This window comes from Eublepharis macularius, chromosome 13 (assembly GCF_028583425.1).
Source record: "Eublepharis macularius isolate TG4126 chromosome 13, MPM_Emac_v1.0, whole genome shotgun sequence".
Taxonomy (NCBI): Eukaryota; Metazoa; Chordata; class Lepidosauria; order Squamata; family Eublepharidae; genus Eublepharis; species Eublepharis macularius.
Window position 1 is genome coordinate 32,102,750 of NC_072802.1, and position 11,581 is coordinate 32,114,330.

An 11,581-nucleotide genomic window follows, 5' to 3' on the forward strand; every position below is an offset into this window, starting at 1 on the left:
ACTGCCCAGCTGGCTGCTGCAGCAACGAAGGAGGCAGCGCAGGCCCTGGAGGAGCTGACTCCTGCCTTCCCTGCTGCCCAGCTGGCTGCTAAGGTGGTGGAGGAGGCGGCACAGGCCCCGCAGGAAGTGGCTCCAGGCTTCCCCACCGCCCAGCTGATCAGCCTCCCCTATCCCTGCTGGCCAAGTAAGTCGGGTGGGTTGGTTTGCCCCAAGGGGGTGGGGGTGGGGGATTTGCTCCCCCTCACTTCAGTATGCTCTGAATCTTTATGGAGTATACCGAAGTCAGGTAAATACCAGAATCCCGAAGTGGCTTCGGGTAAACCTGAAGTGGGAAACCAGAATTTTTTTGGGGGTGCACACCCCTAGTTCTGAGGGAGATTGGTCTGTCCCCCTCTATTGCAGTCTCCTGTCAATGGAGACTTTTTCGTTTGGCAGACTCCCGGTAACTTACTGGCTTTGCTTCCTGTTCTTGCTGTCATTTATGTGTATATATTTATAATATTTTAAATGTTGTTTTAAATTTAAATAGTTCAGACTGTTTTAATTTTTAAAATGTTTGCCACCCTGGGGGACCCAGTTTGGATAAAATGTTTTAAATAAATGCCATTGCTTTCTATGGGAAAGATTTTAACAATGTGTTTACTCCTTCATGGAAATCAGTGATGCTTAAAATCACTTAGGCTAAATAATACCTATAATAGAATCACAACACAGGACCGTATTCTTTATTACACATGATTGTGGTTTAGTAAGTACCCTGTGATTATGCTTCAGCCACTCTCTCTTTGCCCATTCTGCCACACTTTGTATAATGCTAGTCTACATGGTAAGGGGAATATGTGTGAAACCAGTTCACGTTTAATGCCAAACCACAGATGTTACATTACTAAGCCAAAGACCTTCCCTTCCTTTCACGATTTACCATTAAAACAGGTGCCGTGGTTTGTGTCTGCTCTCTAGACAGACTCAGAAGCCATAATACTCATCTTGGTTTGCCAGTAAGACAGTGACTAAAACCCTCATAGTCCACCTCTTCAGGTTGAGAATGTTGTGTACAGTCAATGAGGCCACAAGGCTATGGTCATTTATTCAGTTACATTGCTTTTTGTATCTTACCCCACTCCTTGATAGTAAGAAATCTTAAATGAAATTGTATATAAAGCTCCCCCCGCCCCCCGTCCGGAGATGAAGGAACAATTGAACTTACTCCCTGTTTACAGGTAAATAGATGTGCACACAATTGTGAATGAAAATATAAAGTTGCAGATAAGAAAATTTAAATTGTGGTGATGTCTCTCATAGGCGTCTAACCAAGGAAAATGTGAAGCCTTCTGGAAGACAAATTGGGAAATTGAGCCACAGCAATCCAACAATTTTATTTGATTATGTATGTGACAAGATAAGTATGATGCCTCTTTGCTCTTTTAATGTAATCAGAAAAATAAGCTGTGTGTTCTACTGGGTTTCTTAACCATATAATGTTTTAAAGTATCTGGATTGCTTTTAAAAAGTGCACACAAAGCATTATTTGTTGAATTTTAGAAGGTAGACTCTAAAATTTTAAGGGCTTTTCTCACAGAGGTGTCTTGAGAGGAGCTAATTTTTATTTGGTCTTTTCAGATTTTGTCTCAGATACAGAAGTATGATAACCTAATAACGCCAGTTGTTGATTCATTGAAATACCTCACTTCGCTGAATTATGATGTCTTGGCATGTATCCTTTTGTCAGCCTCTTAGTTGGCCAGTGCCACCTCCACTTGCCCCCGATAATCTTTTAATTTCATCCTGTGGTTGCTCCTGTTAGGTTTTTTGCTGCATTGAAGCCAAAGTAGATGCTGACAGTACTTCTTCCAAGCTTAATTTGATAAAGCTGCTTGTTTAAAATCAACCCTTTTAAGGCTTATCTTTAACTTTAATAAGGAGTTTGCAGTCTTCTCTTAAACCTCTTGTCTTGTTACTTTGATGAAGTACCTTTCATCCTTGCCAAATACTGTGTAAGTTTCTAAATACTCAGGCTCGTGAACTGCTTTTAATGGTGTCATTTAAGAAGAGCTATCTGAAGAAAATGTCCTTGTTCTAACTTATACAGAAGCCATGTTTCTTGAAACTTTGGTCAAGGGGCCTCATGTTATAGAATCCTCTTGCTAGGAAAATCTTCTTACCCAAAACTCCCCCCTTTTCTTGCTAGAAGCCTGACTGAGAAACTAGCTGTCTCCAGAGTCTCAGCTCTCTGCGGCTTTGGAGATTTATTTATTTATTTTATTTATACCCTGCCCTCCCCACAGATGGGCTCAGGGCAGCTCCACACATTCCACCGTGTTAGCGAGTAAGCCTTCATGGCACAGTTCTTGAGTCAATTAACAAACTATTTGCACCTGTAGGACTGATGGGTGGTGCCAAGAACTGCAGATTTGGTCTCACTCCTCTTTCCTCACGTACGCACCTACCTTTGGTGACATCAGCATGTGGACACCTGATTGGTTAACAGGCCTTGGCCGCTTTGGTTTCCAAATGACATAAAAGTAACTAACCAACATGGAGCTATAAGCTTTCGGTGGGTTTCAGTGACTTGGCTGTAACATATCGCTGGCTTCACTCCTGGCTCAGAACTCTGTGATGGACGCTCATGCAACCATCTATTTGTTTTGCTGTGATGCCTTGCTGATTTGCCTCTTAACAGACTTTCTGCACCTTCAACAACATCTTATTTTGCCTTCTGTTGGAATACAGTGGTATGCATAGTAAGAGCTAACATGCTTTGGGATTTATTGTTTTATCCCCACATTCTGTCTTGTGTATGTAGAGTAACCTTGCACCTTAAAATAAATAATTATATGTTACTTTTGTGTGGGTTCTTGACTTTAAAGCAATAAATCATTCTGTTGAACTCACTTTGTGAACCTCGTGAACCACCTACAATAATAACATTCTGCTTTGTGAATTCTGCTTGCAAGACGCCCTTGCAAGGTAGGCTTCTGTTTAAGTTCCTTTACAGGCTTGGAGGTTTGCCCTTTACTCCTGTTTCTTGGGAGTAATTCAAGGGAATGGTGGCAGCCTACTACTGTAGGCCTACTACTGTAATTGTGAGACTTTCTCTCATTGCTAGTTTTGTAACTTATGTGAAACTGACCTATAGGGCATATGTGAAACTTATGTGAAACTGACCCTGGGTCGAGATGGCAGTGCCCCGTAGCCATGATAAGCTCAATCCCAGATTTCACGGAGTCGTGCATTTCAGTCTGGTTAGCCGTTCCTTGTTAACCATTCCTTGTATGGAACTGCTGCTTCTACCAGAGAAACCCCTTAAGTGTGTTCCTTGTTTTTGATGCAAGGATAGCAGAATTCTTTCGCTAAAGTTATAGGTTGTATGAGCAAGGAAATGAAAAAGAGTCTGTGAACACTTCAAAATGACAAATACTTTACTGAAGTTGTAGCTGTTTTAGGTTTATTTTGCTCTTAAATCACATCTTCCCATGTGCAAATGTGGCAGTACATTTATTTAGAAAATGATGTTGAATAATTCATCAGTGCAGTATATAACTGATTCAGAGGTGGAATCTTGCTTAACTTCCAAACAAAAAAAAGATTGCATTATTGAAGCATTGGCTAATCCTGAAAAGGAGAGGATGAAACACGATGACACTACAATTTCCAGCTGGCTACAAAGTTAGTACTTTTTAAACATAATTAAAATATCTATGTTTTGTTGCCTAGGGTAATAATTAATGTGTTGCTGGCAAATGCATAGGGCTACTCCTCTGCATTTTCCTTCCCTTTTATTTCAGTAATGTTTAGTTTTGGGAAAATGTACAGTTAGAGCCACTGATGTGGTTCCTTATCACCTAATGGTTGCTCAGGAGACAGGAAAGAGAGCAATCATCTTGTTAAGAAATGTGCAGATAAAGCAGTAAGGACTGTTTCTTGCTTGCAGCTCATGAGAAATTAATATGCAGTAACCAAATTCACATAAAGTATTTAAACGCTTATTGTACAGTGACCATACTTGGATCTGAGCTATGTCTTTCTCCCCATCTGCTGTAGGTTTAGCTAGTTTCTGTGGTGCTGTTTTTCGAAAATACCCTATTGAACTGGCTGGTCTACTCCAGTATGTGGCAAATCAGTTAAAGGCTGGAAAAAGGCAAGTATATGTTCCTGTGTTACTTCAGATTTCAAGGTCATAGATCCAGAGGAGTTAACCGTGTTAGTCTGTAGTAGCAAAATAGCAAAGAGTCCAGTAGCACCTTTAAGACGAACCAACTTTACTGTAGCATAAGCTTTTGAGAACCACAATTCTCTTCGTCAGATCTGCATCTGATGAAGAGAACTGTGGTTCTCGAAAGCTAATGCTACAGTAAAGTTGGTTCGTCTTAAAGGTGCTACTGGACTCTTTGCTATTCAGATTTCTAAGTATCCTTGCTGTGTTGCAGTTGCGCTGCTGCAGTTGTACTTGTGCACCATCACAAAATGTAGGACTAGAGATGTTTCAGTAAAGTGGCCTTCAGCCCATGTACTGAGGGGGATTTTTGAGGCCCAGCTGCTGGGTTATAAGTTCCTACAGAGCTAAAAAGTAGTTGCTTTTTGGATGGATCTGCTATGTGCTGTGTAGGCATGAAGAGCAGGCCATGCCTCTTGTCTTTCTTTGCATGCACACTGAAAAGAACAGCAGGAAGGTGAGGCAAGGTCACTCCTGATTGGAGAATCCCTCCTTGGTTGTTGCCTACAGAACACTTCATGGTGCTTGGCTTTTGTTGGCCTGCTGCCCATGGTTCTAACCTTGATGCAGGGTAAGGTCATAAATCTGGCTGCCCCTCACACTGTCACATTCTTGCAGCTTGGTGTACTCCAGGCTCAGTGCATCCTGAGCCTGGAGAAGTTGAAGATCACTGTTTTAGTACATAGGTGTAGGCAGTTGCATCCAACAACTCAAGCAAGGTGTGTTTTCTCCAGGAGCTGGATTGGGAATTCCTTGTGGAGTACCTACTACAATTATGTACATATAGATGCAAATCTGTATGCACAATGACATTGCAGCACATACAAAAGGCATGCCATTTCCATCAGCTGCACAGCTACTGTTCAAGAATGCTATTAATATGCTGTTGACTGCACGCGGCACCTTCTTGCCTGTGATCTGGTCTGGTCATCTGTAAAAAAATTTGGAAAGATGTTAGTCATTAATTCTTTTTTTAAAAAAATAAAGCCCCCTCAAAAAGCACTATGCAGTAACTACATTTTCAAAAACACACAGACCTTGCCTGCATGCTCACAATCTATGATAATTAGTGGCTCAATCTGTCCTGATACTGCTTAACTTAGTTTAGGAATTATGCACTGTGAATTACTGTTTACTGTGCTCACATTTCAGTTTTCTTTTGTTCCCATTCTTCCCTGTAGTTTTGACCTACTTATTTTGAAAGAGGTAGTACAAAAAATGGCTGGCATAGAAATCACAGAAGAAATGACCATGGAGCAGCTAGAAGCCATGACGGGGGGAGAACAACTCAAAGCAGAGGTGTGTTGGCAGTTAATTTTTTTAAAACAAATGATTTGGCAAAAATGCAGTAACAGGAATTTGGGTTGTATCACTGGTGGGGTGTGGGTATATATACAAATGTATGTGTTTTAAGAAAACGATGGCCTCAACATTGGAAGGAAAGAATAACAGTACTGAAATGACTTAGAAGCAAACAGGATGTATATTTATACTCATGGCTAGTGTATGCATAATATTCAAAGACCTTTAATGTCAACTAAATAATGTATATATTTGCTTTATTTGTAACCCACTTTTCTCCCCAATGGGGATTGAAAGTGGCTTACAACATTCTCTTCTCCTCCGTTTTATCCTTACAACAACCCTGTGAAGTATGTTAAGTTGTATGTGTGTGAGACTGGCCTATAGTCTCAGCAGAGTGGAGATTCAAACTGGGCTCTCCCAGCTCCTTGTTCATCACTCTGACTTGCTACACCATACTGGAGTAGGCCACAGGATTTTTCTTTCTTTCCCTGCTGCAGTATATTTCCTCCATGGGCTTTTAAGTCTTTCATTGGTACCACTTTAACCATAGTTACAGCAAGTTAGAGTTTGCTGTTAGCCAGGGTTTTAAAACCAGCTTCAAACCCCGTTTCAAATCTTGATTAATAGTGAAACCTCATTCTCAGAAGCAGTGGCTAAGCATGATGATTTGATTTATGCATGATCAAAGCACATTAACACCGATATTGGGAGAGTGGGAAAACTTGGCTGGAGCATCAAGGGATACCAAATGGAGTATATTTGGAATTCTCCAAATGAAGAGAAGCTTTATAGGTAGACCTCCCCCTGCCCCCAACAGCAAAGCTTTGTGTCTGCTCCTGTAGTTCTGTTTTCCTGATGCACCTTGTGATTTTGCTTTTTAGTAACTTATATCACTTCTTTGGTTAGGGTGGCTATTTTGGCCAAATCAGAAACACTAAGAAATCTTCTCAGAGATTAAAAGATGCACTTTTGGATCATGATCTTGCCCTTCCACTGTGCCTTCTCATGGCTCAGCAGCGAAATGGTGTGATCTTTCAAGAAGGAGGAGAGAAACATTTGAAACTTGTGGGAAAATTGTACGATCAGGCAAGTAAAAACTATTTTGGTATTTCCCATATTCTGCAAGGAGACCCTCTGTAGAGTGTATAGTAACAGAATTTAGTTTTGTTGCCTGTCCTCTGTCATGTCTTCAGGCACAAGCACAGGTGAGAACAGCCACAAAGACTGCAGTGGAGTGATAGTTCAAGCTGCAGATGTATTGGATCCGCATTCATCCTAGATCTGTCAGCTGGGAATCCTTTGGGTAGGAAGGCCCTGGGCAAGAACTCCCTGAGATGATGTTCCCTGAACTGGTTGCCTTCAAGAAATACTCACCCATGTCTCCTCTGAAACACTAACTTTTTCCTTGGAGCATTATTTCCATTGCCAAGCAAAACTGAGGCTCTAACCCTTTAAGGCTCTCAGCTGTGCAGAATGGGGTTTTTTGGGGGGGGGGAGGTATTGCCTGAAGGGTGTCTGGGCTGGTGGTCAAAGGGATTCATTTGGTCTTTTGTGAGCAGCCTTGGATGTGACAGTTCTGTATCATGTGGGACTTTTTTGACTTGCTGATCCAATACAGCTGGCCTGCACACCTTTACTTTGGATGTGCTCCTGCACAGCTAACCCAATACAGAAGTGGCTGCACCTTTATTTGGCTGTACAGCATTGTTCTTTCTGAAACACCTGCAATGTTCAGAGGAAATGCTACTATTTATTATGCACTGAGGAAAGCATCCATATTTTTTCAGTGGTATTTGTTGCCCATAGTAGTGATGTGTTTTTTAATGTTGAATGTCATTTAAAATAGATATTTTTCCATGGAAAGCATCCATTGACTATCTAATACTTCTTGTACTTCTCCTTTTAGTGTCATGACACTCTGGTACAATTTGGTGGGTTTTTAGCATCCAACTTAAGCACAGAGGATTATATTAAGCGAGTGCCTTCTATTGATGTTCTGTGTAATGAGTTCCATACCCCTCATGATGCTGCATTTTTCCTTTCGAGGCCTATGTATGCACACCATATTTCAGTAAGTACAAATTTTCAGTTGATCTCCATTCTAGATATGCAGTCCATACAGTTTTATTGACAGTTAATCTTACCATAGATTCATTTTAAAGGCCTTGCAGAGACTGGCAACATGTCATACTTAGCGACTAGCTCAGTTCAGACATCTCACTGAATCATGGTTAAGGAAGCTTAACTATGCTTTTAGTGTGATGTCTGAAATGACAATTCATGATAAGCAATAAGCCAGCAAACCAGAATTGGAAACAGTGGTGTGAAGTGGAATTGCAGACTGTGTTTTCTGCAAACCAGGGTATGTTGTGATACCTGAATTGACAGACCATCATTATGGCCTTTGTTCTTCTTCTAGAGACAAAGTACTGAGCAGATGAAAAATAAAAACAGATATGCAGTTATACCATGACTTTTGGAAGATCACACCATGGTTAGAGTTCTAAATTACAGTTAGCAGAAACTATGACTGGGCATGATGTCTGAATTGAGCCATTGTGGTAGGGTTTACTAGGACATGATGAGAAACACAGACTGGGCTTTAGAGGACCATTGCAATGGAACCACAGTTTAGGACAGTATTTTCATTTTATTTTGTTATAATGCAGTCTAAGTGGGTGATGCACTTTTGTGTATATGGCCAAGATCTAAAGAACTATGAAACAAGCTGGGCTTTTTTCTCAAAGAGCACCTTCCAATGGCTATCTGTCTTATGGCTTTTAAAACAGAGTTCCATTTTGAAAGGAGCTCATGATACAGCATTGGGAGTCTCTAAAACTCTTTGAATCCCAGCCTCATTTGTTGTCTCTAAAAGCCTCTAAACTCAAGGTTAGTGTGTCAACCTTTACAATAGACATGTCTCAATACAATAGGCCTGATTTGTATACTATGCATTCCATTTCTCCCAGCCCCATAGTATTATATTTGGGGTTGCTTTAAAAAATGTAGCGGCAAATGCCCACACAGACATAAACCTTTTTTTGTGACTCATTTTCTCTTTGCTTAGTAAGCTGTGGTTGCTTTTGAAAGCAAACTCTTATCTCTTACCCTCCCCCCCCCCCCCCAAGTTAGAACTTCATAGAGAAGATTTAAGAGAAACAATGTGAGAGCAAGCCAAGTTTTTTTTGTAAATGCCTGTTTCACCACTGCAGTGATTGCTGTGTTACCATAATGGCCTGGTCAACTATAGAGATGAAAAGGCCTGGAAAAATTTGGAGGGGTGGTGGTGGTCCAGTTTTTCCTAGCACTGCAAAAAAATCCTATGAATTTTATTTATTTACTTTGGGAAGAGTGAAATGTGGTATAAGATAACATGTGGTGTAACAGTCTGCATCTTTCTCTTGCTTTAATAGTTGATGTTGTTGCAATTTTGCTGTAAAAACTACAGCGTTTATATGATTACATTTCATAAATATGCCAATTAATACAATCTTGTATTGTCGAAGGCTTTCACGGCCGGAGAACGATGGTTGTTGTGAGTTTTCCGGGCTGTATTGCCATGGTCTTGGCATTGTAGTTCCTGACGTTTCGCCAGCAGCTGTGGCTGGCATCTTCAGAGGTGTAGCACCAAAAGACAGAGATCTCTCAGTGTCACAGTGTGGAAAAGATGTTGGCAGGTCATTTGTCAGACTGCACAGGGAAGCCATTGAAATTCACAAGCATAAGCAAAACTTCAACAGGAAAGAAGAAACCTTAAGAATGAACAGAGCATGGTTTCCAGTTCTGAAAAACACCAGGCTAACAAAACACTCTATACTCGACAATAGCCCTGCAGAGAAGATTAGCACATCAAGCACCAATCCATATGCAAAAGAACCTCCTCAGGATACAGTGAAGCCTCCCGCCATTAGCATTCCACACCCTGGGAAACTCTTACAGGATGACTCAGCTCAACCCCACCCCTCCTGAGTAGATATAACTGACCTGCCAACATCTTTTCCACACTGTGACACTGAGAGATCTCTGTCTTTTGGTGCTACACCTCTGAAGATGCCAGCCACAGCTGCTGGCGAAACGTCAGGAACTACAATGCCAAGACCACGGCAATACAGCCCGGAAAACCCACAACAACCATAATACAATCTTGTATGCAAAGTTACATATAATGCATTTTATGTTGTTAAAACAGCAAAATAGGTTCAAGTTTGATAGGAAACTAACCACTGCATATATTTTAATTTTTCCTGAAGTGTTGGGTTTTTTTTAACAGGAGTACTTTTTTGGCTAAAATTTTACCTATCCAGTCAGCTTTCTGGTGTGATTCCATCATGCATTTTAAAATGGATGATTGAATTACCTAAGCTTTTGCATATAACTCCACTTTATGGGCTGTCCTGCCTGATGACATCAGAAAGGCTCCCATCATCCTGGCTTTCTGCAAACCATGAAGAACTGAAGTAATCAGGAGGAATTTTTTACACAGTTAATAGGATTGTTACTGTAATGAAATCTTTTTCAGAAATAAGTTTTGATAAAGGGATAGGGACTGCACTAGTTAACATGCCATATTAATGTTTATGCTTTGTTTCAGCTCTGTTATCCGATTTCTGCTCATTTTCAGATTTCTGTGATCCAGACCTCTGTTGTATTGTTTATTGGTTGTCCTATTCCTGTTGATTTGTATTTTCTTGCACTGTGTAATCCGCCTTCAGTCTCAGTGAGAAAGGCAGACTATAAATGACATAAACAAAATATAAGGCAGATTTAGCAGAAAAGTATCTTTCTATATGTATCCAGAGGAGTTAGTTTGTGGTTGCAAAATAATAGTGTCCAGTAGCACCTTTAAGACTAACCAACTTTATTGTAGCATAAGCTTTCAAGAACCATGGTTCTCTTTGTCAGATGCATGATGCAGAGAACTGTGGTTCTTGCATCTGACAAAGAGAACCATGGTTCTCAAAAGCTTATGCTGCAATAAAGTTGGTGCTATTGGACTCTTTACTATTTTTATATGTATGTATATCAAGATGGGTAGTCTGTCTGTAGTAGTAGAAAAGAGCAAGAGTCCAGTAGCACCTGTCTGAAGAAGTGAGCTGTGGCTCACGAAAGCTCATAAGCTACCACAAATTTTGTTAGTCTTATAGATGCTAGTGGACTCTTGCTATTTTCCATATGTATGTGTCTAAGTACAACATATGATTCAATGTGTGTGCATTTTTTTTCAATCAGTCAAAATACGATGAACTGAAAAAAGCTGAGAAGGGGAACAAACAGCAACAAAAAGTTCACAAATACATTACATCATGCGAACTTGTGATGGCTCCTGTTCACGATGCGGTGATCTCCTTGCACCTTCCCAAGGTTTGGGATGACATCAGCCCACAGTTCTATGCTACGTTCTGGTCACTGACAATGTACGACCTCGCTGTGCCTCACAGTAGCTATGAGAGGGAAGTCAACAAACTCAAAGTCCAGATGAAAGCAATCGATGACAATCAGGAAATGGTATGTAATGTTGATTCTAAGAGACTTGCTGCTTTCCATGCTTGGTTGCTATGATACTTTACAGCCATCCCAGTTCATGACACTTTTTTATTTGAGTGATACATTGATGGGATTGAACACAGTATGTTTAAAATAAATAGCACATTCAGGTTCAAGGTCTTCAGTGTCTGGAAGTTAGTCATACTAACCTCAAAGCATATTTAATTTCCACAAGACCCCTTTGCTAGCAGGCAGTAGAAAAGGTATGATACATTTTATGAGGCTTGATTCTTATGGACTCAGCATGATTGTGGGCTGAATATCAAACTCATGTGTAGTGTTTTGGATTTTTTTAGCCTCCAAATAAAAAGAAAAAAGAAAAAGAGCGCTGTACGGCCCTTCAGGATAAGCTTCTTGAAGAAGAGAAGAAACAATCTGAGCATGTGCAAAGGGTGCTGCAAAGGTTGAAGCTGGAAAAAGATAATTGGCTTCTTGCAAGTAAGTGGGGCGGGACTTTTTCCTATGATCCCTAAACACACACACGTTCACTGCTTAAAGAGGATTGTTCTGGATGACTGG

The 11,581-nt window shown here is 40.6% G+C and overlaps 1 protein-coding gene across 1 annotated transcript in view; it reads left to right on the forward strand.

The window, feature by feature from the left end:
- Positions 1-11,581, forward strand: part of THOC2 (THO complex subunit 2) — a 66,292-nt gene that overhangs the window by 33,003 nt on the left and 21,708 nt on the right. The window contains exons 16-24 of the mRNA XM_054995949.1: positions 1,303-1,387; positions 1,621-1,714; positions 3,586-3,666; positions 4,042-4,138; positions 5,395-5,512; positions 6,425-6,604; positions 7,425-7,589; positions 10,748-11,023; positions 11,359-11,500. Coding sequence (XP_054851924.1) covers positions 1,303-1,387; positions 1,621-1,714; positions 3,586-3,666; positions 4,042-4,138; positions 5,395-5,512; positions 6,425-6,604; positions 7,425-7,589; positions 10,748-11,023; positions 11,359-11,500 — 1,238 coding nt within the window. The remainder of the gene's footprint in view (positions 1-1,302; positions 1,388-1,620; positions 1,715-3,585; positions 3,667-4,041; positions 4,139-5,394; positions 5,513-6,424; positions 6,605-7,424; positions 7,590-10,747; positions 11,024-11,358; positions 11,501-11,581) is intronic.